Source organism: Ochotona princeps, chromosome 17 (assembly GCF_030435755.1).
Source record: "Ochotona princeps isolate mOchPri1 chromosome 17, mOchPri1.hap1, whole genome shotgun sequence".
NCBI lineage: Eukaryota > Metazoa > Chordata > Mammalia > Lagomorpha > Ochotonidae > Ochotona > Ochotona princeps.
Genome location: NC_080848.1, coordinates 10,179,626 through 10,206,658, shown reverse-complemented (window position 1 = coordinate 10,206,658; position 27,033 = coordinate 10,179,626). Strand labels below are relative to the sequence as shown.

The 27,033-nt window shown below is 41.4% G+C and overlaps 1 protein-coding gene across 5 annotated transcripts in view; it reads left to right on the top strand.

Moving 5' to 3' along the window:
* Positions 1 to 27,033, top strand: part of HELZ (helicase with zinc finger) — a 142,245-nt gene that overhangs the window by 88,006 nt on the left and 27,206 nt on the right. For all 5 annotated transcript variants that reach the window (XM_058676247.1, XM_058676249.1, XM_058676246.1 and 2 more), the window contains 6 exons: positions 1,508 to 1,736; positions 10,596 to 10,800; positions 18,033 to 18,084; positions 18,769 to 18,959; positions 20,680 to 20,887; positions 25,648 to 25,727. In XM_058676247.1, coding sequence (XP_058532230.1) covers positions 1,508 to 1,736; positions 10,596 to 10,800; positions 18,033 to 18,084; positions 18,769 to 18,959; positions 20,680 to 20,887; positions 25,648 to 25,727 — 965 coding nt within the window. The remainder of the gene's footprint in view (positions 1 to 1,507; positions 1,737 to 10,595; positions 10,801 to 18,032; positions 18,085 to 18,768; positions 18,960 to 20,679; positions 20,888 to 25,647; positions 25,728 to 27,033) is intronic.

The following is a 27,033-nucleotide window of genomic DNA, read 5'->3' as shown; positions in this document are numbered from 1 at the left end:
TCTAGACCACACAGAATTCAGGCAGGTGATCAGAAGGAAGGTTATAGAGGAGAGCAAGTATAGTGAGTGGTCTAGAAACTACCATATGAAAGCCACGCATGGTCAGAAGAACTGGTAGAATTGTTTGGCCTGGAGTAGCGAAGGCGTGGGACTGACATGCAAACTGTACTCACGTATTTGGAGACCTGTCATAGGTTGAGGGAATATCTGTGTTCCTATAAGAAAGAGTGTTGCACAAGTTAGACCCTTTGTAAGGCTTCCTTATGGAATTAGTTGAGTGAAGCTAAGGTAACCTGCTTCTAGGGAGGGACGTTGTGCTGGGCAGGGCTTTAGATTAAGTCGTTTGTAGGGCTGGTGCCAGTAATACATTGAAACCTTTTTCTACTGTGACAGAGTTTCTCATGTTAAACATGTTTGTGTGTCTAGCTCTGTGCTGCTCTGAGGTGCATTCATGTTGTCTGTACACATTACCACCATCTAGCTTCCCAAGGTGAAACTCTATACCATCCTATACAAGCTCCCATTCTTCCTCCCCTCCTATCCCTGGCAATGACCGTTCTACTTTTGGCATATCAATTTTTTTTAAACAATATTTATTTGAAAGGCAGGATTACGGTGAGAGAGAGACCTTCCATCTGTTGATTCAATCCCCAAATGGCCACAAATGGCCAGGTCTGGGCACCAGATCAAAGGCAAGGCATTCATATACTCGTATGGGTGGGTATAGGGACCCAAATAGTTGGACCGTCTTCTGCTGCTCTCCCAGGCTCATTAGCAGGAATGGGATTAGAAATGGAGCAACTGGGACTCAAACTGGTACCCATGTGGTAGCTTAACTTTCTATATCACAATGCCAGCCCCCTTGGTTTTATCAATTTGACTATCCCTAAGAACCTTATGTAAGTACAGTTACATACTATAGGTTGAATATCCCTTATTTGAAGTGTTTAATCCCAGAAGTGTTTCAGATTTGGAGGTTTTTTTAGATTTTTAGATTTTCAGACTCAGAATGCCCAGAATATGTATTTGTTCTCTTGTGTCTAGCTTATTTTACTTCGCACGATGTCTTCAGGAGTAGTCTGTGTTATAGCATGTGTCAGAATTCCATGCCCTGAAGCTCAGTAGTTCATTGTACCTATCTGCCGCATGTATGTACCAGTCTGCCTGTAGACACTGGAGTTGCTCCCACCTTTTGCTACTGTAGATAATGCTGCTGTGAACGTGACTGTACAAGCACTCTTTAAGACCCTGCCTTCAGCTCTTTGGGGTCTGTACCCAGCAGTGGAGTTGGTGCATCATGGGCTGACACGTCTTCCAGAGCTGCACCGTTTCACATCCCCACCAGTGCATGCCTTCCCTGTGTCCTCGCCTCTCCTGTGTTTCCATTTCCCCACATCCTATAGACACCTGTTGTTTAGCAATTCCATTTTTTAAAATGCAATGCTTTTATTGTGTCAGTGGTTCAGAATGACAATCTGAAGTCTTTGTTTAAAATTTTTTTTTATAGGAAAGCAGTTCAGAGTTTTGTTTCTTAGCACAGTACGTACAAGACATACATGTAAACATAAACAGACACCAATTAAAAAGAAAGAGCAACTTCTGGAAGATTCCACAGAGGACTTAGATTATGGTTTTTTATCTAACTACAAGCTACTCAATACTGCCATCACAAGAGCACAGTCGCTGGTTGCGGTGGTGGGTGATCCCATTGCTCTGTGCTCTATTGGAAGATGCAGGTAATTATGTGTTCTGATTGAAACGTTAAAGGGGGCCTGGGAAATCATTTGTGTCCTTCTGTGTACATGTATCTGTATGACCTCCTGGCTAAGTAAGATCAGGTGTTTTTATTCCCGATATCCAGTGGAACAGAGCACGAAAGTGTCTTACTTTTGATCTATGCATTATATGCCGTCTATGCTCCTTTACTCAGTCATCATTGGACAGATGTTTCCTGATTACTTTCCTTAATCTAAGCATTTTTCCAGCCTCTGAAGACAATAAAATAGACAAGAAGGAGGAGAATGAGGCTGACAATAAGCTAAGAACATTAAATGGCAAAACAGCAACAACAAAAAAACCAGAACATTGAGAGGAACTGGGAGTGGTAACGGTGGGACTGACTGGCTCATGAGTGCAAAGTGTGACCAGAGAGGCCTTCTTGAAAAGCTTCAAGTTCTTAAAACATTTTAAATATTTTCATTATTTTTAACGTTTGAAAGATTTTTCATCTGGTATGTCCCTTTCCAAATGCCAGCCAATAGGTAGGGCTGGTTAAGGGTGAAGCCTGGGGGCTCAGTCTGAGCCCCCCACAAGGGTGCCAGGGTACTCTCTGACCAGATGTCAGATATATTTGGGAGATCTCAGGGCCATGCATATGTTAGCATGAAGTTGGAATGGAAGTGGAGCAGGCAGTGCTCAAACCAGGCACTCCGATATTGGACGTAAGCTTCTCAAGCAGCAGCTTGAACCACTTAGCCACTGTGCCTGAGTTCTGCTCCCCTGAGAAGCTGATTTTGCATGTGAAAGAAGGGTGCTGATGCCAGAGCCAGCAGTGCTCCAGGAAGAGGGACTAGGTGGCGTATTGGTCCCGAGGTGGCTGTGTGTACGTGTGTATCTTTGATGGTGATTCAAGTTTGTGTTGCCTGCTGCCTCATCTTTTCCCCTTCTTTATTACTTTAGTTCCACTTTTCAAAAAAAATTTATTTATCCGAATGCAAAGGTAGGAAAAAGAGACAAAGAGAACAACCTCAAAGTCTTGAAATAGTTAGGGGACCGAAACCAGGAGCTAGAAACTCAGTCCATGTCTCCCATGTGGGTGGCAGGGGCCCACCCTTTTGAGCTCTCTCAAGGTCTGGGTTAGTCAGAAACTCGAGTTTGGGAGCCTGAGGCACATATCCAGCCCAGGTACTCCAATATGGGCCACAGGGGTCTAAACTACATAGCAGCAGCCCTATAGTTACCAGTTGATATGTGAGAGCCTGTGGAGTTTGATTAGGATTCAGTATTTTAAAACACAGTTATAGAGTGAGGTGATATGCATATGTATATTAAAAAAAACAACTGAAAACAGTAGAGGGAAACAGGTCTAAGACTATGTTGGGCTGTTAGTTTTGAGCTCTCTTTATATATAAGCATATATATACATATATATATATATTTTTTTGACCTGAATATTTTTAAAGAAGCCGTTCTTCTGTGGAGTCATATGCTGTGAATTGCATGAGATCAGCGTTTTTCACCCCTTTTCTGACATAAGTGGTTGTTTTTCCCAGAGCGGATAGGTGAATAATTCTCACTGAGGCCGTACTGTCAGAATTACCCAAGGCTACTTTGTAGCTGAATGCTGAGTATACTGCTTGCTTACTTCTTACTACTCAGCTGTGGTGTGCCAAGGACTGCAAATTAATTTATAAGATAAGTGTTATCAGAGAGATAAATATATTGTGCTGTGGGAAAAATAATGCCTTGTGTGGTTAAGTGGAATGTTGTTTATCTGTTTTATTTGTACAATTTAATCATGGCTGTAGCCCAAGAGTGGGTAATTGGAGATGTGGATATATTTAAACTTTAGTCTTGCTCATCTTGGTAGAAGTTGATTTAATCTGACAATAAAAGTGAGATTACAACCCAGAGAACATAGTGTAATTCTTGGGTTCTTTAAGAATAGAAGAATGAAGTCTTAGAAGTTTGAATCCATAAGGATTTTGCTACCCAATTTTGTTACAGAAACCTAATATGATATTCCAAAATATCAAGTTTTCAAGGGGTAGTTACTATATTTTCTATTGCTTATGTATTGTTGTATTTTCTTCCTTTCCTCATTTGCGAAGCCATCTGCACTCATGTCGTGGCTGCTGTGTATTGACAGAGTTCTCTACCAGGTGCCGTTTTAAGTGCTTTGTGCACAATTGTCCCAGCAGTTCTGCAGTATGGGTATTTTATTTGCATTTTAAGTGGACAGCGTGAATCCGAGAGCTTAAATAACTACCCTGGGTCACATGGCTGTTATGTGGTTCACTCTGATAGATGACAGATTGACTTCCAAACCCATGCTCTGCTCTCTGAGTTACTCTGACTTTCCTGGGAAGTGACAAATAGGCATAGATGAATCTGACCTAAATGAAAGCCGTGGGGAGAATGACTGGGGAAAATCTTTGCTTTAGCTGAATTTCTTCGTTAGAGCAATTATTTACTCAGCGACTATGTAAATGTGTATATGTAGAGCGATGTGTATATGTCTGGGTGAGTTTGCATACATAAATTCCCAAGGAAGACCTAAAGATATCAGGTTATCTTCCAATAATTTATTCATGTGCCTTTTAAGAAAGGCGAACATAAATCCAAAATGAGATGTTATATTCATGCAGTGATTGAAAGTAAGGTTATGTCCTTTGAAATACTTAAGCCTGTGACACACTTAGGTTCTCTAACCAACATTATTATGAAAAGAGAGAGAGAGAGAGAGAGAGAGAGAGAGAGATTGATTTGATAGTGTGTTAGCATCCCGAGGAGAGTTAGTTAAGTCTTTAAACACCATGCATAGTGGTGTAACTGATTCTTCCACTTAACAAGTATTCAGAAATGCCTCGTAATGCTGGCCAAGAGACTTCAGCTAAGTGTCAGGGAATTAAATAAAGACAATGTGAATATTCTTTGAAAGAGCCTTCACTAAGATAAAAGGATTCTTAGCTTTTATAACTAAGACTTGTTAAGGGAAAAATATGTTTCTCTCAAAATTTGTAAGGGATAAACAAATTCTTTTCTGTAATAAGGAATAATAATAACCCTGCTGGTTCCTTCTTGTACACATAAGAAAATTGAGATAGGGAGGTTAAAGTAATTTGCCCAAGGTCACACAGCTACTGGGTGGCAGGCAGAATCACAATATCAACCTGATCTACAGTTCTAGGATCCATGTACCTGACCATTTAACTGTATCAGTGAGGCAGTGAAAAGACATGTCAGATTTAAACTTTATTAACAGTGGGGTTAACTTACAGTTAATGTACAGTAAGTGCATAGCCTTATTTCCCAGCCGGTACCCTTGGGCTTGAGGGCTGTGGCCTGGAGACCCCTGAGATGACAGATTGTGATTCCGATCCACCACCAACTTCTGGTGAAATGGGAGGGGTCTGGAAGGTTCTGCTTGACTTACTCTGACTTTAGATCCTGTTCAGTGTCATTGAGGGTCAATGTAAGGACAAAATACAGGGTTTTAACGTAAGGAGTTAATGCTAAAAACTGAACTAGATAGAATAAGAGCCAATCTATTCTTGTTCAGTTTTGTCTTAAAGTCCAGAACAAACATGAAATGCGACTTTACAAAGCTTTTATTTTGTCACTTGGACTAAAACAAAATTCTTTTGGAACAGTTAGTAGACTCATATAGTAGAACTGTGTTGACAAATTGTGATACACTTAAATGTGTGAATTTTGGATACTGAATGCTGTATTAAAGAAAACCTTTTCGTGGGGTTTCTCATGTTCTTGTTTGGAGTGGGAGGGCAGGGAACTGGAAGGTGAAGAGTTCTTTTTTAAAGATTTATTTGTTTATTTTTTTAAAGATTTATTCATTTTATTACAGCCAGATATACAGAGAGGAGGAGAGACAGAGAGGAAGATCTTCCATCCGATGATTCACTCCCCAAGTGAGCCGCAACGGGCCGCTGCGCGCCGATCCGATGCCGGGAACCTGGAACCTCTTCCGGGTCTCCCACGCGGGTGCAGTGTCCCAATGCATTGGGCCATCCTCTACTGCTTTCCCAGGTCACAGGCAGGGAGCTGGATGGGAAGTGGAGCTGCCGGGATTAGAACCGGCGCCCATATGAGATCCTGGGGCTTTCAAGGCGAGGACTTTAGCCGCTAGGCCACGCTGCCGGGCCCAAGATTTATTTGTTTATTTAAAAGGGTTATTTATTTTTAGTGGGAAGTTAGATTCACAGAGAGGAGAGACAGAGAGGAAGATCTTCGATCTGCTGGTTCACTCCTCAAGTGATCGGCTAGAGCTGAGCCGATCAGAAGCCAGGAACAAGGAGCTCCCTCCAGGTCTCCCACACGGGTGCAGGGTTCCAAGGCTTTGTGCCATCCTTGAGTGCCTTCCCAGGCCACAAACAGGGAACTGAAAGGGAAGTGGGACCACTGGGACACAAACTGGCACTCATATGGGATCCCAGTGCATTCAAGACAAGGATCCCCACCACTAGGCTACCACGCTCCAGTCCTAAAGATTTATTTATTTTACTTGAAAGAGTTAGAAAAAGGGAGAGTCAGATCTTACATCTGCTGGTTCACGCCCTAAATGGTTGCAATGGCCAGAGTTTAGCTGATCCAAAGCTGGGAGTTAGGAGATTCATCTGGGTCTCCCACATGGATGCAGGGGGCCAAGGCATTGGACTGTCCTCTGCTGCTATCCTAAGCTATTAACAGTGAACTGGATTAGAAGTAGAGCAGATGGAACTAGAACTGATGCCCATATGGGATCCTGGTGCCTCAGGGGGAGGGATAATCTACTATGCCTCCACACCAACTCCAGAAGGGGTATTAAGAATAAAAATTGGGGGGAGGGAGAATTGAGATGGCGGAATAGGGTAAGGACACATTTAAACAGACGGAGAAACATTAGCCAGTGTGAAGCATAGAGGGCACATTCCAGGAAATGCAAGAGGACAGAACCACAGCAGAGGGGTAACTAAAGACTGACAGACATGGGAAAGCAGTGGACACAACAGTGTGGTGTTGCAGTGACTGGTACTCCAGCAGCATTCAGCAAGTGGTGATCTGAACTGCAGCTGGAACTCCACCAGCAATAAGGTGGGAAGGGGTGTTTACCAGGAGCTCAGGAGGTGAACCCAGACAAAGAACTGCCCGTCCTGCTGGTCTGTTTGATTTGATCAGGAGCAGAGACAGAGCGGCAGGTACCAGATGGGCAGTGTGGGAACAAGATGTATTTCATAGCCCAGTCCAGTCTTTAGAGCCGCATCAGGCACCATTTTGTATAGGGAGGCAAAGGCTATGGGACAAGACTGCACATGCACTGAGCTGGGAGTGAACTCATTTCTGGCTCAGTGAACTGCAACAATGTGGCATCCTAAGGTTTCCCCCAAGATAGGCCAGGGTAGCCCTCAGACATGATGGCCAGGAGACCAAGAACTCTAGTAGTGGCACATCAGATGCCATTTTGTACAGTGGGAAAGGCTTTAAGACTGCAGGGGCAACTGTGAGCTGCTCATACACTGAGCTCAGTGAAAACTCACTGAGGTCAGTGACTTGCACTAGTCCCACAGGGAAAATAATACCAACTATGGCATCGTACGGGTCAAAATAGGTCTGTATGGCCCTCAGACCTAACAGCCAACAGGTTCCAGCAAGATCAGCACCACCAACAGCCTAGCTATATAGGATACCTGGTGTCTCCCTAATCCTGGGAACTGCTCGAACTGGAAGTGGGAGAAAGGTTGTACAGACAACGATGCAGCCTCAGCACTGTATCACAGGAAGTGGAGAGTGGTGAACCAGGAACTGTGACTATGGAGACCATGGTGGAAATCTTAACATAAGGACCCAGACCTGGAACTCTCTGGAGGGAGTGGCACAAGTGACTGCAAACAAAGAGCGGTGTACCAACCACAGGAAGTAAAATCCAGCTCTTTTCAATCAAACATAAGGAAAAGATCCTTAAATGTGCACGTGAAAAAAAAATCAGTTGACATATAAAGGAATGCCAGTTAAATTCACAGGAGACCTCTTTCAGGAAACTCTACAGGCCAGAAGAGAATGGAATGACATTATAGATTCTAGAAGCAAAAAATTGTTGGCCCAGGATAAAATGCCCACCAAGGCTTTCCTTTGTCTTTGAAAATGAAATAAAATTCTTCCACAATAAAGACAAGTTAAAAGAATATGCCTCTTGCAAACTTGCCCTACAAATGATACTTAAAGATGTCCTTTTGACAGAGAAAAGGAATACCGCCCACCAAAACCAAAGGTAAATATAAAGAACAGCCCAGTAAAATAACAAGACTAAATCAATAAACAAACCCATGGCTAAAATGACAGGACCAAATCACTACCCATTCATATTAATCCTGAATGTAAATGGCTTAAACCATTGATCAGATGTCATAAATAAGTAGACTGGATTAAAAAATGAAACCCATCTATTTGTTGCCTACAGGAGACATGAAGACATCTCACCAACAAAGATCAGTGGAAACTGTATCTCATGGATTTTTTTTATTTTTTTTAGTTTCATCTCTTCAAAACACTTTCTCATTAAATTCTTCACTGACTCATAGAGCATGCAGTAGCAACATTTTATACAAGATGGTTCTTGATTTCCATTCCTTCAGTGACATATTAGTCATTCAGTAGCATATTATTTAACTTCATGGCATTTTCATTTCTTTGTTTTTTCCCTGTTGTTGATTTTGTTCTGTGGTTTTTCATTACAGTAACTGTGTGATGGAGACTATCATATCCAGTAGCATGTTATTTTACTTCATGGTGTTGTGAATTTCTATTTTTCTTCATGTTGCTGATTTTGTATTGTGGCTTTTCATTTAAGGGGATGTACAGTCACTGTGTAATGGAGACTGTCATATCCAGTTGTGAGGATAAAATGCAGTAAGCATCTCTACTTCCAGACAAAGATGGACTCCCAATGAAACTGTTCACTATATGTTGACAGTAGGATGCTGGACTCTCTGGCATTGTCCATGCCTGCAATGATGGGCATATATCACTGTTTATGAAGAACCATATTATAGTTCTTCATATTACTATGCTATAGTAATAATATAGGGAAACTCAGTGGCGGGGAGGAGGGAACTTGGGGAGGAGGTAAGGGAAATCCCAGTGCGTATGGACATGTATCGTAAAATTTTAATAATAATTAAAAAGTAAAAGAAAAAAAGAATGAAAATCTGGAGCAGCTTTTAGTATACGTTTCTAAGAAGGACATAATTCCTGTAACTGAATGATTTTGTTCTTAACCATTTTGCCTTATGGTCAGAAACATATATTTAATATGTTTTGTAATATATTTTGTGGCATTTTTAGCCTTTTCTGTTTATATAACAGGCTTAACTTTTTTTTTTCTGGACCTATTTCTTGAGCCTCCTTTTAAGGATCAGGAAAGATGCAGAAGTAACATGTATAACAAACAGTATTCAAAATTAAGTTCTACAAAGTTCATGAGTGTATTGGTATCACAGGTCCCATTCATTTACTAATTCTTTGACATGATATTTTCATTTATGTTTCTTCAAGTGTTCTTGATAATCTGTTTTATACCTAGATGTAAAGATACAAATGTGGGAAGAGACCATATCCTATTTTATAGCTTATTAAAGCATTATTTGAGCCTTATATTAAACTTCATTTAAATATATATATATTTATTAGTAGCTTAAGATTTCAAGACTTATGTTGCTGTTTGTAATATATGTTTAATAATTTTAATATTTAGAGAACAATTTTCAAACTTTTAGGAGTGACAGTATACAACTTCAGAAAGTTTTTCATCCAGTTTTCTACTTTAGCATTTCAGTTAATGTGCTTGTGACATTAAGAAAAAAACATTTGGGTAGCTGGTTATTTCCCAAGTCTCTTCATGAGGGCTATCTGTGGCTCAAATTTGTGTCCCAAGTTGGCTTTTTCTTAGTTAGGCAGCACCAAGCTGATTTCACCTTACAGTTCAGATACATGGGTGTATATATATGTGTGTGTGTCTGTGTATGTACAATGTACCTGTGTCTATGTCAATTCTAATTCTATAAATCATATTGATGTATAAATATAGGAGGTATATGTATGTAGATGTATGAGGAGACCTGTGGACTTTTTGAAGCTGTTGTGCATGTGTATGTGAATGTATGTATACCTAGTGTGAAGTATTTTCTATAGTGAGTGTCTCAAGTTTTAAAATCATTAATGTGAATAGCCAAAAGCATCATTCTGGAGACATGGATAACTGAGTGCTAACTATGTTACGTGCACTTAGCCAAAATCCTGAGAGCCTGTTTTGTATGTACTGTTAATATGAGGCACAACTGGGCCTGGCACAATAGTCTAGTGGCTAAAGTCCTCACCTTGCATGCGCTGGGATCCCATATGGGTACTGGTTCTAATCCCAGCGGTCCCACTTCCCATCTAGCTCCATGCTCGTATCATGGGAAGATAGTTGAGGATGGACCAGAATCTTGGGATGCTGTGCCCATGTGAGAGACCTGGAAGAGGCTCTGGACTCCTGGCTTTGGATTGGCTCAGCTCTGACTGTTGCGGCCATTTGGGGAGTGAATCAACAGACAGAAGATCCTCTTCTCTGTCTCTCCTCCTCTATGTATATCTGACTTTTCAATAAAAAATAAATAAATCTTTAAAAAGTATGTGAGGCACAACTAGGTTTCAGAACCAAGCTTCTGCAAGTCTTATGATCTGGAAGAAAGATTATACCTAAATCTTAGCTAGCTCTGAGTGTTAAGACTTTGGGGTGGTAATAGTGGGAGAATTTGAAATTATCTTTAAGTTTAAGTAACTCGCATTCTGTGAGCTCATTCTTCAAAATTATAAAGTGATCCTTTAAATCTTTTCTGTAGGAAATTTTGGGAGCGGTTTATTGCGCTGTGTCATGAAAATAATAGCCTGCATGGGATCACGTTTGAGCAGATCAAGGCTCAATTGGAGGCTTTAGAACTGAAGAAGACTTATGTGTTGAATCCACTGGCACCTGAATTTATCCCCCGGGCTCTGCGACTACAGCATGCGGGAAGCGTCAGCAAGCAGCAGCAGTCACCACCCAAGGTAAGGCCACTGCAGGTGACACTGAAGGAGGGAAGGGAACAGAGTGAGCCTGGGACTGTGAGGGGCCTTACTGGGTTGCAAGTTGCTTTAAGTACTGGAGTGGCAGGTTAGTAAGTAGCAAATGATTTCTGCAAGGAACTGTCTAGATTTGGACATGTAAGTGAAACTACAGAGTAGTGTTTAGCCATGCTACTGTCATAATCCTCCTCGTGATGCTTTCAGGTACCTGATAACGTGAATAAAACCAGTTTAAAGATTATCACCAGCAGCTTGGGTTTTTGGTGTAGGGGTTGAGACAACCGTGTCTATCAGATGGCCTGGGTTTGAGTTCTGGCTCCATTCCTGACTCAGCTGTTTTCCTGCCGATGTATACCCGGGAAGCAGCAGAGGGGCTCGGGTAGTGAGACAGCTTGCTCCCAGGTTGACATGGCATGGGGCTGGTCATTGTGGTTGTTAGGGGAGTGAACAGATCATGAGGGCTCTCTCTGTCCACTTGTCTGCCTACTTGCTGCTTTCTCTCTCTCAAAAAAAAAAAAAAAAAAAAAAAAAGAAAGAAAGAAAGAAAGAAAAAGTACAAGTGAGATAGTGTAGGTCCAGGTCTTGAGTGTGCTGGGATCCCATATGGACATCGGTTCTAATCCTGGCAGCCCTGCTTCCCGTCCAGCTCCCTGCTTGTAGCCTGGGAAAGCAGTCGAGGGCAGCCGAAGGCCTTGGGATCCTGCATCTGTGTGGGAGACCCAGAAGAAGCTCCTGGCTCCTGGTTCCTGGCTTTGGATCGGCTGAGCTCCAGCTGTTGTGGTGGCTTGGCAAATGAAGTAGCAGATGAAATCTCTTTTTCTTTGTCTCTCCTCCTCTCTGTATATCTGCTTTTTCAATAAAAATAAATAAATCTTTAAAAAAAAAGATGTTAAGTATCATCACATGTACTCAAAAAATGTCCTAACAACTTACTATTTCCTAGGAATCATGTGGTGGGAACAGTATTGGTTTAAAGACAAATTGATGATTGCTTCACTATACAAGTGGTATTTGGCACAGGAGAGAATTCAGCTGCCTTCTTGAAGGTGTTGTTTTATTGCTAGTGACCTGTGTTGATGGATAGTGGGAGTCGGGTTAAAGGGAGTGAAGGTGGGGCAGTTGAGGCTTTCTCCACTGGAACCATGGTTATCTTGGACAGAGGCAACTCAGTTTATTTACTGCAATGTTTAAAGAGGGTTCTGAGAATGGCATGCTGAGTGTTTATTCTAGATTTCTAAAATTTTTTGTTATGAATGTAGCCTGAATTAAAAGATTATGTAAGTATTTTTTAAAAAAATTATTTATTTTTATTGGAAAGGTAGATGTACAGAGAGAGGCGGAGAGACAGAGAGGAAGATCTTTCGTCTGATGATTCACTGCCCAAGTGAGCACAATGGCTGGTGCTGTCCCGATCCAAAGCCAGGAACCAGGAACCTCTTCCGGGTCTCCCACATGGGTGCAGGGTCCCAAAGCATTGGGCCGTCCTCAACTGCTTTCCCAGGCCACAATCAGGGAGCTGGATGGGAAATGGAGCTGCCGGGATTAGAACTGGCGCCCATATGGGACCCCGACGTGTTCAAGGCGAGGACTTTAGCCGCTAGGCCACGCCGCCGGGCCCAAGATTATGTAAGTTTTGAACCTCAGTTTAAGAAAGGAAAGCCTGATGTGTAAGGAATGATAGATGACTTAATATTTTGAAAAAATTTCAGCTAAATAAGTATTAAGCTAAGAAGAGAATTACTTTCTCTGTTAATATGATGTTTCTTATTATACTAATATTATTATATTAATATAATATTCTTAGCTTAATAAAATGGACCTAACATGTAATGATGCTTCAGTGCTTTGGCGTTCTTCAGGAATGAAGTGTTCTGGAGAAGTGAGTTTCTTTCAGTGTCAGCTATCATGGCTGAGTGCTGGGAAAGCACAGAGAAGCACTTCCACCCACCCCATCCCATCCCAGTCCTCCTGTGACAGGTTGTAGAAGAGTGCACGGATGATGGTCAGGGAAATATCTAAATTCAAGGCAATTGGCACCTCAGGGATTGTCTTGAGTAGTTTATTGGCTGGGTGGAAATATTGTAAGATTGGGAAAATGCCAAAACTAAAATAAGATATAAGGTCAATTAAGGCAGAGCATTTTTGCCTGTTTTAGGTATTATGTTAGTCTCTGTGCCTGGAACAATATTTGGTCTGTGATAGGTGCTAAGAAGTAAATCTTAAACAATGAGTAAAGCTTCAGGAAGCTTTAACAAAAAGCAGGAGGTATCAGAGAACACGAAACATGGCTGCCGGGCATAGAAGACAGCTTTGGTGATGTGAGGAGTAGGGACCCAGGGAGACATTTTTCTAGTTTTTTAAAAAAATGTAGATGATATGAAATGATTGTACTCATTTTCCCATTTTAAAATATAATACTGTAATTGCAATAAACTCTTCATACGTAGTTGTGCAATTTAGCCATCAATTCAGGTAACCATTACACCAAATGTGCCTGACCTGGAGCAAAATCTGACAGTTTGCTTTCTGTGTCTGCTTTGAAGGTGAAGAATGTATTTGCTGTTCCTGAACCATGAACCCAATGGGGACAGAATTTCTGTTCTGTGTACTTGCTGTGACGCCTTGTGCCTTGTCCCACTTTTTTGCACATAGTGGGTGCTCAGTCTGATAAGTGAATAACGGTTACGGTACACCCGGTAGAGTGTAAGTTGAGTTTTTCTTGTGAAGGAAGATTGTATGCCTGTGGCCGACGCAGCTGTGGCCCAGTTTTAAAAACATATGGATGTGTATAGGTATGCATTTTCATTTAATGCAAAGGCAGAAAGACACAGCTCTTCTATCTGCTGGGTCGTGTGCAGAAGCCCAAAGCTCCATCCAGTAGGGACATAAGTACTTGCGCGACTGTCTGTTGCCTGCTATGGTGTTCATGAACAGGAGGCTAGGTCAGGGGTGAAGTAGCTGGAACTCACAGCAGGCGTTCCCAACCTGATACAGGCATCCCAAGTGGTGACTTAATCATCCTGCCAAATGCCCATTCCTTCTGAAATAAAAAATAAAAAAGAGAAACATGTTTTAGAAAATTTTCTCCAGTTATTTTCCATGTCACTGACACAAGTAGCTCACTTACTTATGCTTACTTATGCTTACTTATACTTATGGAAGTATAATGGGTCACAGGCTTTCTTTGTCATCATAATCCTCCCCCTGCAAGTATTCTGTTTTACTTCCATTAAATTATTCTATGAAGTTTGAATTTGTACTGTTATCTTTTTTTCATTTAGCTTTGTACTATGGAAAATTTCAAAAATGTCTCGGTAGAGAGACTAGGATAGTATATAAGAGAACTTTGAAACAGCCAGATTAGCCAGGATACAAGATATTCTGGGGTCCAGGGTGGGTCATGGCCACACTCTATCCAGGTCAGTCCCAGCCGAGGGCACATGTGTCTCACGGGAGCCTGCAGAATTACACAGCAAAGCTTCTGCCTGCCTTGCCTGCTCTTCCTCCAAGGGCAGCTACTGCGAGCAGCAGTTTGATGCTTTGCTAAAATGGACTAATTTCTTTTGTCTGCATCATAAAAACTCCTCAGAGAAGAGATAAGGCATGGGTCCTGGGAAGACCATAACATTGTTTTATAGATGTCCGTTTGTCAGTTTTTCACTACCTATTCCTCACTGCGCATGTTCTGTGTCACTGTCCCACATCAGAAAATGTGTCATCCCTGCTTCCCTCAGACACATCAGTGCCCAACCAGAGGGGACATGTGGCAGGCCCGCGGCAAATGTTTCCTGAATGCTTGAATGGAAAACTATGAATGAGTTGATGAAAAAGCAAATATTTGAATGAATAAATGGTAGATGTTATAAGCTACATTTGCTTATAAAAGCCCTTGCATTAAAAGGCATTCTGCAGAAGTCCATGTAGATTTATTGGCAGAATGAGATTAGTTTGGAATTATTTTTATGGAATGAGTAGTGAGCTGTTAACTCTAATTTACTGCTACACATTATTTTATTTTTAAACTATCAAATACTGTGTATTTTATATAAACCAAAGTAAATTTACTGCTGTATAGTTAGCTTCTAAGTCAGAATGTGCCAGAGGATTATAATCTCTAGAAATGTGTTGAATGCTGAATTATGCTCACAGACATGCCACTGTCTTTTCTTGCGGGAGCCCCCAGTTAGGTTTTGTATCGAGTATGTCAGACAGCCCCCCGGAAGTGCTGATGTATAGCAGGCTTCCGGTTGACAGTATAGGATTGCCTCAACTGTGGTTACTCTGTGTTAGTTTTCTGTTGCTACTGTAACAAACCTACAACTCTAAAACAACACAGTCCTTTTGTCTCCCAGATCTGTTGGGTCACATGTGCACTGTGGGCCTAGTTGGTTTCTCAGTCCTGAGCTTCAGAAGGCTGAGATGGAGGTGTTAGCTGAAAGAGCTCTTATCTGGGAGCTCTGGGAGTCTGCTTCCGTGCACCCCTTCCCCCACCCACCACTGCTGGCAGTACCCTGCTCCTCGTGGTTGTCTCCTTGCTGGCTGTTGGTCAACAGTCATCCTTAGCTTCCAGAAGCTTCTCACTTGAATGTATCCTAAATCTCTGAGCCAGCTGTGCTTGTATCCTCTCCCTTGGAATTTCTCAGACTTCCCTTGTCCTACAGCTTTCACTTCCTCTGCACTGCAGATCTGGGGCTCCAGCTGAAGAACCCTTCTCTCGTGTTTTGGCTTGCATAATTAGATTGATTCCATCCATGATAGTCTTCTGTTTCAAGTCCACATTTTAATTGTTTCCACCAATTCATTTTGACACATGACTTGACATATTCACAAGGTCGAGTCACCTTGGTGTGGAGGCTTTCTGCTTACCACTTCATCTAAATTGTTGGGCTTTGTCCTCAGGCTCTGTAGTTGGTCCTGGTTGATGGGTAGCTAACAAGTTCCAGTCATAAAATTGGAGGCTAAGGAGTCTGAATGGCGTCCTGTCCTTCTTGGAATGATCTCTGACGCTGGTTCTCACCTCTCAGGTGTGCCGCTGACTGCTCGTCTAGCCCTTCTATTGGCCCTGCTCCTGATCTCCCCCAGCTTCTGCCATCACTGCCTTTCCTTCTCTCTGCTGTTCTTATCACTTCTCTGTTCCTCAAAAGTCTGTTTTTGTAGCTTGTGCCACTCACTGTGCCAATGCTTTTCTATTTCCAGTTAGTGGACCAACTATGATTCTTTTTGGCTACTTTTTTCTGACTTTTTAAGGAGTAGATCCATAATCAGTTGACTTTAACCTGCAAAATTGGCCTTAACCACTCATCTGAATATTTAAGGTCCCCGACTATTAATAAATAATAAGTAAATGTGAAGCATTGCTTATTTTTTTCCACCCATGCTATCAATACTATCCATATTTTAGTTTTCAGATGCGGTGTACAGATAAAGTTTTGTGTGTATATAGGTGAGTTGGGTTACATTTAGCCAACAGAAAGAGAAATGTATTGATAAACTTCTTGAAAGGCAGAGAGAGCAAGTAAGCTAGTGCACATGCCCAGTCACTGGTTGGCTCCCTTCTCAGATTTCTGCAGCAGCCAGTAACTGGGTGTCCAAGCCAAGTCCCCCACGTGGGTAGTAGGAACCCCGTTTCTGTAGCCTTCTCTGCTGCTTCCCAGGGCCTGAAGGTGAGAGCCAGAGTCAGGAATTGAATGCAGGTCCCTTCCAGCCACTTTACTTAATTTACACCCAGAATTTTTTTAAAATGGTTTAGAAACTCCTGATCATTGTCTCTTCAAATACTGTGTTTGCCCAAGTATTATCAATTTTAATGCTAGGTTAATACACCACCATGTGAGTCTGTCATTACTTATTTAATATCTCCTTCTTTGATAGATATTTGGATAGTCAACACTCATCACACGTATAAGCCATACTGTGATGAACATCTGTGTCCAAATCCATAATTATTTCATTTGGATAAGTTCCTGGAAGTGCAATTACTATATTAAGGAATATGCAGATTTTTGACGTTTTTGATATGTATTGCCAAATTGCTGTCTAGCAATTAGCTGTATTCTTTCTGAAGCAAATTAGGGCAGTGCCTAATTTGCTGTTCCTTTAGTAAATTTTATGCTTTAAGATGCCATGAATCGGGCCTGGCGCAATAGCGTAATGGTGAAAGTCCTCGCCTTGAACACACTGGGATCCCATGTGGGGTGCAGTTCTGATCCCGGCAGCTCCACTTCCCATCCAGCTCCCTGCTTGTGGCCTGGGAGAGCAGTTAAGGGCGGCCCAAAGCGTTGGGACCCTGCACCCGCGTGGGAGACCTGGAAAGAAGTTCCTGGTTTGGGCTTCAGATCGGCACAGCACTGGCCATTGTGGTCACCTGGGGAGTGAATCATCGGACGGAAGATCTTCTCTGTCTCTCCTCTCTGTACATCTGCCTTTCCAATAAAATAAAATAAATCTTTTTTTTTTTAAAAAAAAAGATGTCATGAATCATATTAGAATGTAGAATATTACAAATACAGAACCATCTTTATGTTTTCAGACTCTTATTCTCCAGGTATTAAAAACTGACGTATTTCCCTTGAAAAACAGTTTTTATTATTTGTCGTTTAATTAGAAAATTTATAGAGAAGCTACACAGACAGAGAATTTAGTTTTCAACCATAATGATTGCATGTTTCTTTTATTTTAAAAAAATCCATTAAAGAATTTTGTTAATTTTAAACTGGAGTAACTTGAGGTTCAGCAGTATTGCTTGAACTGGGCATGACTTAACATTTAAAAACAAAGTGTGGGGCAGACAGCTGCGGTCATTGGTGCTGCAGTGTGGCCACCACTTGAGTTGTCCATATCCCATCTCAGAGTGCCTGGTTCAGGTCCTTATTCCAGCTTCTTGATGGTGGCCCAGGCATTTTGGTTCTTCCTACTCATGTGGGAGACCTGTGTTGAGTACCTGGCTCTGGGCTAAGGCCTAACCCAGCCTCAGCTCTTCCAGGCATTCGGGGAGTGAATCAGCAGAAGAGAGGTCTCTGTCTCTTTTGTTTATCTTTCAGGTATAAAAAATCAAAAGAAAATTGGTTTAAAGCAGGCTAATGGTTATTAATTACATACTCACAACTTTGAATTTTAAGTGTTGCTGTTCACATCCAATTTGTATATCAGTGGAAAATAATTATTTTCTAATATTAAACATTTATATTATTATGCATTTGTCTTTTTCTTTAAAGGGGAAAAGCCTCCATCATGCACAGAATGATCATTTCCAGAATGATGGGATTGGTAAGTAGGAAAATTAACCCTCTAGAAATATGTTAGGATGCAAGAGATTGATGCCAGATTTCATTATGAGAAAGAAGAGGGTGAGATAGTCTGTTTCATGCACCAACAGCCACTTTGGAACCTTACCTAATTAATTCTTTATTCAACAAACCTGGTCTTGATAAAAATGCAAAAGTGCATGGGTGTGTAATTTTGGAAAGTAGTGCTTTAAAAAAAAAGTAATCAGTGTACGTATCTAAAGGTTTTGAGATAATGCGTTTCAACCTTTTATGCAAAATAAGTTTTTGGGAAATATTTATGTCCTACAAATACCAGGTTACTTAAATTTCCAGTTTAAGTTTATTTAACTGCTACGTGTTTTGCTCGTCTTGGAGGCCTCTTCCTGGGGAGGGGATGTGTGCCTCGTTTGCTTTCCTAAAGAAAGTGTCTCTGCTTCCCCAGACAGTCTGGCTGAAATGACTCCAGGAAGACATTGCGTACTTCCACCTAATCCTAGAGACCCTTATAAAGTACTTGATTTTTAAATCATGCCTTATTCTTTGATATTAATACTTTTTTTAAATTGTAAGATTACTTCTGGCAAACCTGAGAGATATATTTTACTGTTGGATGATTTAAATTATTTTGGTCTAGATGAATATGTACAGCTGTTGAGTGCCGCCTCCTTCTCTGTTTATTTTCCAGTTCAGCCCAATCCTTCCGTACTTATTGGCAATCCTATTAGAGCATTTACTCCTCCACCCCCTCTTGGACCTCACCCAAATTTGGGAAAATCTCCAAGCCCCGTTCAAAGAATAGATCCTCACACTGGGACGAGCATTCTTTATGTACCTGCTGTCTATGGAGGGAATGTAGTTATGTCGGTGCCTTTACCTGTAAGTGGACATTTAAAACTCTTTCTATTGGGCAAAGCAAAATTGGTTTCCTTAGATTAGTGACAGTCCCATAGACTATTCCACCAAGCTCTTTCTATTTAACTTTTCATTGCCCATAGCTGTTTCTAAAGCAACTCGTATCTTTAAGCTTCACATTCTGAAATCCTCCAAGAAAATGAATTGTTGCTTAAAGTTTGTTACTTATCATAACTGTGAAGAAATGTATGAATTGTTTTGTTTTAGATCCCTTTACATTCTTTTAAAATATTTTCGATGGAGAAAAATGATCTCCTGTTTTGTAAAGTGATGTTTTGTTTTGTTTTGTTTTGGCTTGGTTTAGTTTTGGTTTTGTTTTTGCTCTTTATTCTTCTGGAAGTCACCAACTGGTTCTGAGAAAGACAGCTCATTGAAACAGGTAGATAGATGGATGGGATTACTCTAGTTGCCTTGTGTTTCAATTTATCTGGGATGTTTCAAGCCTTATAAAATGTCACTGGTACTTAAAACCACTATGGAGATTGCAGATTTTTAGAAACCTTCAATCTTATTTATAAACCCACTTTTATTGTGTTTGACATTTTTGAAATTTTGGTAATTTTGCTACTTTGCAATTAAGCAGATGTTTCTAAATCCAGGAACATAACCTGGGAAATAATTTCTTGCATTTACTAAGGCTACTGTTGTAATCTCACGTAGAACTGTTCATTGCCAAAGATGTTTGGCACCCCTGTCCACCCTCCAAGTTGGAAAAGTACTTAGCTGCAAGTGTAGCTGATCCTTGCTGGCAGCCAAGGAGGAGTGTAACTGTCAGGAAGCAGTCTGTTCCTCCTGCCCACTTCCCGTAGACTGTGCACTTTAGTTATCTCTTCCGAGACAGCCTGCTAGCATTGCGCATCATCTTCTTTATATAGTAAGTCCCTTAGGATTTATTTTTCTTTCCTTGGTCAAAGTATATCGTATGTTATAAGCTTTCTAAGAGATTGTGTTTAACAGTTACGTTACAATCAAGTAATAGAGGCTCAAATGTGTTTATTCTTTTTATGTCAGTATGCAGAGATGGTGTGTTTAGACATCCCTAAGCAAGTTTTCTGCCTCTGTTGTCAAGGTGAAGTTGAGTTAATCAAAAGCACAAATTAATGAACTTCAAATTTTACTTATAGTAATTGAATATTAAATAATTTGGTGTATTCTTAAAATTGAAAAAAAAAGAAAAGAATTTCTAAAATTATTCCAAAATTGAAATACCTAGATTTTGAGTTGTGACTCCTTGGACTAATTTCTTAACTTTTCCCCCTTCTCTCATGTAGTCTATTAAACTATGTAACTGTGCACTTAATGGCTTAAAGAAGCAATTTTCATGGTAATCTTTGACATGTAAAAACTCGTGTCGAAGGGAGGTGATTCAAAGAATATGAAATGATTGACTTCCTCCAAGAATAATTACCGATTATTTCTTTGTAACTTGAAAATTTCTTTGTAACCTGAAAAATCATTCATTTTTCCTTTATGCTAAAGATTCAGGGGACCATTTTCTGGCCAGCAAAGACAACAATTGTTCTACCAATTGCTGTTAACATCAACCTTACAGCAGTTACTTTTGATCAGATTGACATGTGTCTGTGCACCTATGTGTATGTACTCACTTTTCCTGCTCAGCAATACTAAGTTTGCCATTTGAAACAAATTTAATGTAATTACTCTATTTCTTGTAATATCCTAGGTACCATGGACAGGATACCAGGGTAGGTTTGCAGTTGATCCTCGAATCATTACCCACCAGGCAGCAATGGCCTACAATATGAACCTGCTGCAGACACATGGGCGGGGCTCTCCTATACCGTATGGCCTTGGGCATCACCCTCCAGTCAGCATAGGGCAGCCACAGAACCAGCATCAGGAGAAGGAGCAGCATGAGCAGAATCGGAATGGTGAGTTGCTTCACGCTCTTCTGAACGTAGGACCTGCGCATCTGATCCAGAAGGTTCCTGCAGCAGCACGAGTGTTAGCTTGCTCATGGCTTAGAGATCACCTTGAGAGAGAATCTGATGGAAAAATTATATTTTGTTTCCTTTGTTTTTTTACGTAACTCTTACAATACTCTTAGTATTTTTTTTTAAAGATCTATTTATATTTTTAATTGGAAAGTCAGATATATAGAGAGGAGGAGAGACAGAGAGGAAGATCTTCCATCCAATGATTCACTCTCTAAACAGCCACAACAGCCAGAGCTGAGCTGATCCAAAGCCAGGAGTCAGGAACAACTTCTGGGTCTCCCACATGCGTGCAGGGTCTCAAGGCCTTGGGCCATCCTCAACTGCTTTCCCAGGCCTCATGCAGGAAGCTGGATGGGAAGCAGGGCCTCTGGGATTAGAACTGGTGCCCATATGAGATCCTAGTGTATGTAAGGCGAGGAGGACCTTAGCCGCTGGGCTACTGCATGGGTCCCAACTCTCAGTATTTAATTGCTTTGGGATTTGCAGTATATATTAACTTACTGTAGTCTACATTTAAATTTATATTTTCCCACTTACACACAGTGAAAGAGCCCTATGATATTTCATCTCCTCTCTCCTGTTCTTTATGCTGGTGTCAATCTATATTTCAATTTTAGCTGTTACAACTTACCTCTCACTCAAACGTTGTTGCCAAAATCCTTTTAAAGAGATTATTTTTAAAAGTTTTTTTTTATTATTATTTGAAAACCAAAGTTACAGAGCAGGAAGGAGAAACAGATACAGAGATCTTCCAACCACTGCCTCATGTGCAAATAACCACAGTAGTTAGGGCAGAGCCAAGAGCTTTTTTGGGATCTTACACGTGAGTGCAGGGGCCCAAGCAGTTGCACCATGTGCTGCTGCTTTCTTAGGTGCACTGGCAGGAAGCTGGATTGGAAGTAGAGCAGCCAGGGCTTGAACTGGTGTCCATGTGGGATGACGTCACAGGCAGTGGCTTGACATGCTATCCCATACACTGGCTCAGGAGTTCATGTTTATCCATGTATTTTGGATTTCTAAATAGTCAGTCTTTCTGCATATTTGTATCTTATAAAGCGTTCCTCTGCTTCAATGGCTTAACATTCCTTGTAGTTCAAACCTACTGGTGATGAAGTATTTGATTTTTTTATCTGTCTGATAGTATCTTTAGTTTTCTTTCATTTTTAAAATGATACTTTTTCAAGAATTTTGACTGGGCAGTTTTACCACATGTACTTTATTTGAAAGGCAGAGTTGTTAAAGAGGGAGAGGCAGAGACCGTCCATCTGCTGGCTCACTCCCCAAATGCAGCAGCGGCCCAGGGGAAAGCCAGACCAGAGCCAGGGACCTCGAACTAACTCCACCTGAGTTGGCCACTTGGGTGATAAAGCCCCAAGCATTTAGGCCATTTTGCATTGCTTTCCCAGGTGCTGGACTGGAAGTGTAGCAACCTATGCTCCTGTTGAATGCTGGTGTGGCAGACTGTTACTATTGCACTGTGCCACAACACAGGCCCCAGTAATGATATTCTGCTGTTTTTTAAGTTGCATTGTTTCCACTGAAAATACTGATTGCATTATTATCCTTGTTTTTCTGTGTGTAAGATATTTTTTTCTCTTTGGCTGCTTGAAAGAATTTTTATATTGGTTTTAGCAATTGAATTATGGCATGCTTTGGTGTAATTTTTTTCTTGTTTTTTGGGGTTTGTTGAACTTCTCAAATCTTCCAGTTTGTGCTTTTTATCAAGTTTGCAAGTTTTCAACCTTCACACCTTCAGATTTTTCCGGGAAGGGGTGTCTGACACTCCTTCCTTTTTAGGTATTCCAATTCCCCATATGTGAAAGAATGCTTAGTGTTCCCCCATAGTTTGCAGTCACTCTTTTGGTTGATTTTTTTGCTAGAAAGCTTTTTATCTTCTTTATGTTTGACTTTTTTGTACCATGCCTTGAAGTTTATCCAACTTTCTCCTGGAATGTTTTAATTCTAGTCCACCTAGTTTATTTTTCATCTTAGATACTGTAGTTTTTATTTCTTGGGGCTTAGTGGCTAGGCTATTCTGGCATAAATAATTTTCTGAAGTTCCAGTGACATTCTCAAAAGAATGTTTCTGAATAAAAAATAAAATAAAGGATTCCTACAAAATACTTAAAATATCCAGCAGTTAATTCTTTTTCATTTTACTTTTTAAAATTTATTTTTATTGCAAAATCAGATTTACAGAGTGAAGGAGAGATGGAAAGATCTCCTTATCTCTGGTTCACTCCCCAAGTGGCCGCAATGGCTGGAACTGAGCTGATCCAAAGCCAGGAACCAGGAACTTCCTCCGGGTCTCCCATGCGGGAGCAGGTTCCCAAGTCTTTGGGCCATCTTCCACTTCTTTCCCAGGCCATAAGCAGGGAGCTGGATGGGAAGTGGAGCAGCCGAGACACGAACCAGCACCCGTATGGAATCCTGGTGCATGCATGGCAAGGATTTGGCCACTGAGCCATCACGCCAGGGCCAGCAGTTAGTTCTTAGTTTTTCACATGTGAAATTATTTGTCTATTATAATTGTTATTTGTGCCCCTATTGTTTACCATTCATATACACTAGTTTGATACCTGTAACTTTTTTTTAAGATTTATTTATTTTTATTGGAAAGGCAGGTATACAGAAAGGAGGAGAGACAGAGAGGAAGATCTTCCATCCGATGGTTCACTCCCCAAGCGGCCGCAACAGCTGGAGCTGAGCCATTCCAAAGCCAGGAGCCAGGAGCTTTTCCAGGTCTCCCACGTGGGTGCAGGGTCCCAAAGCTTTGAGCTGTCCTTGACTGCTTTCCCAGGCCACAGGCAGGAAGGTGGATGGGAAGCAGGGCTGGTGGGATTAGAATTGGTGCCCATATAGGATCCTGGGGCGTTCAAGGCGAGGACTTTAGCCGATATGTTATCACACCAGGCCAAAGATACCTGTTACTTTTAAACAGTGTAACTTTCCTTCAGATTATCTTTATTCAGTTTAGAGGCTTTACTAAATTGACTTGATACATCATTCATATTTTTGCTAAATACTATTGGTAAATGACCAAAGCCTTCATGAATAGTCGAGAATACTTTCATGTATCTAGTTCAGGAAGATGAGGCTGGAGGCCAGTGTTGTGGGATGGTGAGTCAGGCTGATGCTTGTAGTGGACGCATGTCCCACGGATGCTGCTCTCGGTCCAGCTGTGTGCGAATGGCAGGGGGAGACCTGGGTGAGACTTGTGCCTCCTGACTCCAGCCTTGCCAAGTCCCACATATTGTGACCACTTGGGGATTGAACCAATGAATGGAAAATTATTCTCTCTGTGTTTCCTTTTCTCTCTGTAATTCTTTCAAATAAATAAACAAATATTTTAGCTAGAGAGGGAAAAAACAAACAGACAAAAACAAAAACAAAAACAAAACAAGACTGAGGCTGGCACTGTGGCATTGCATGTAAAGCTGCTGCCTGCAGTGCTGACATTGGTGCCAGTTCATGTCCCAAATGCTCTAGTTTCAGTCTAGCTCTCTGCTGCTGACCTGAGAAAAACAATAGAATTTGACCCAAGTGTTTGGGCCCCTGGTGTGTGTGTGTGTGTGTGTGTGTGTGTATGACCTCATATGATGCTCCTGGATCCTGACTCCAACCTCACTCAAGCCTGGCCATTGTGGCCACATCTCTCCATCTCTATCTGTAACTCTGACTTTGAAATAAATAAGTAATTTTTTTTTAATGGTACATATACTTTCTTTTTTTTTAAATTTATTTTTATTACAAAGTCAGATATACAGAGAGGAGGAGGAGACAGAGAGGAAGATCTTCCGTCCGATGATTCACTCCCCAAGTGAGCCACAACGGGCTGGTGCGTGCCGATCCGAAGCTGGGAACCTGGAACCTCTTCCAGGTCTCCCACGCGGGTGCAGGGTCCCAAAGCATTGGGCCGTCCTCGACTGCTTTCCCAGGCCGCAAGCAGGGAGCTGGATGGGAAGTGGAGCTGCCGGGATTAGAACTGGCGCCCATATAGGATCCCGGGGCTTTCAAGGCGAGGACTTTAGCCGCTAGGCCACGCCGCCAGGCCCAATAAGTAAATTTTAAAAACAAAAAGTCAAGGCTGAGACTAAAGCTGAGGAATAGCAGGTAAAGCCACTGGCATCTAGGTGCCTTAGGGGTGCTGATTCGAGTCCCAGCTGTTCCACTTCTGATTTGATTCCCTACTAATGTTCCTGGGAACGTAGTTTGAAATTGCCCAAACCCTTAGGCTCTTGCACCCGCTTGGGAGAGCTGGAAGAGGCTCCTGGCTCCTGGCTTTGGACTGGCCCAGCTCCAGCCATTTTGGCCTTTGGGAAGTGAACCAACATGATCTCTTTCTCACTGTAACTCTCAAGTAAAACAAATCCAATCTTCAGCAAGTTCCTACTAAAGGAACCGAGGCTGAAAATTTCTCGAGATTCACATCATAATCATTTGGAATTATTTGAGGTTTTAAGGTTATTCTTCTATTGAGCTTTTGCTCAGTGAGGTATGCTTCATCTATGTATATTCTTTTTTTTGTAGAGAAATGGCCACTTTGTAAGTTTAAGAACAAATCCCAAGTAATAATCTAAATTGATAACAATGGGTGTAAAATGTTTAAAATATTCTGCTTCTCTGATATCGGTTGGTCATTGGAAATAGAGCTACTATAGGAAAGTCATAGAAACTTTTAAATATTTTCTTAGGTAAAAGTGATACAAGCAATCCTGGAGCTGAAATTCCTAAGATTCGAACCCCAGAGAAAAAGCCTGCAGACCTGAAGCAGGTAGGCTGTGTGTGGGCAGTGAGCACATTGTTCCATGGGTTTAGCAGGTGCGTCTTTTATGGATCTTGGTGTTTTAGGGGAAAAAAAAAATCCATTTCTATATGTTGCCTTTTATAGTTATTGTTTTACAAGGCTCTGGTAGGTCATGTTCTCTTTCCCTTTGCTTTTACTATATTGTTTTTTTTTTTATTTGTTGGACTAGTTTTTTTCAAATTCTGTTATTCAATAATAGGCTTGAAGTTAGAGATTTTCTATGATAGAGCACAAAATGAAAATGGAGCTGCAGACAGTGGGAGTCATCTCAGAACAGGGAGACCCGTCCTCTAGTGAAGAAGGAGATTGGTGCTCCAGTCGTTGGCTGGTCTCATCGCCCCAGCACTGCGTTCTATACTTCTCTGTGTGTCCATCCCTTCTGCCTGGTCTGTGCTTGTGAACCATTTGAAGGAAAGCAGGCTGTTGGTTGAATTAATACCCCTGGAAATTCAAGCCTCCTCATCTCCCTGGAACCTGTGAGCTACCCTGCTGTCCCAACACACACACACACACACGCACACACCCTGTGAGCTACCCCACTCTCCCAACACACACACAGACACACACACACACACCCCCTGTGAGCTACCCCGCTCTCCACACAAACACACACACACGCACACACCCTGTGAGCTACCCCGCTCTCCCAACACACACACACACACACACACACACACACACACACACACACACACACACACACACACACACACACACACACACACACACACACACACACACACACACACACACACACACACGTTGCTTTCACCTGGCCTTAAGTCCCTTTGCTCAGTTTTCTCAGTGGGTTTTTCCAAGCCCAGTTACCTTCATCTTGTATTATCTTTGTTTTCAGGAGATGACTTTGTCTTGGACTTGGAACATTAGGATCTGTCTGTTAATTTGTAACCTTGGATGTATCTTTTTTCATGTTCTTGATTATTATTTTCAGTCTCCAAGGAAGAGCCCCCATCAGCACTGATACCTCTCCCCCCCCACTCACCTCACAGGTTTTGTCCCTTTCTTAGTTATCTCTAGGTCCTTTCCAGCTACTGATTATTTCTCCTCAGCCTGTGAGATATATGCATCTCTTTTAGCCTAAAATAAGCACATGGATACATAGATTAAAATTTTTTTTCCTTGCTCTTTTATAGCCAAGTTTCTTATTTGCTCCTTACCCCACATTGTCCAGTAGACTTTTTCATTTCACTGAGACTGTTAAGCTGCTAATGACCACATCTTACAGACACACTTCAGTGAAATGGCCTGTGAT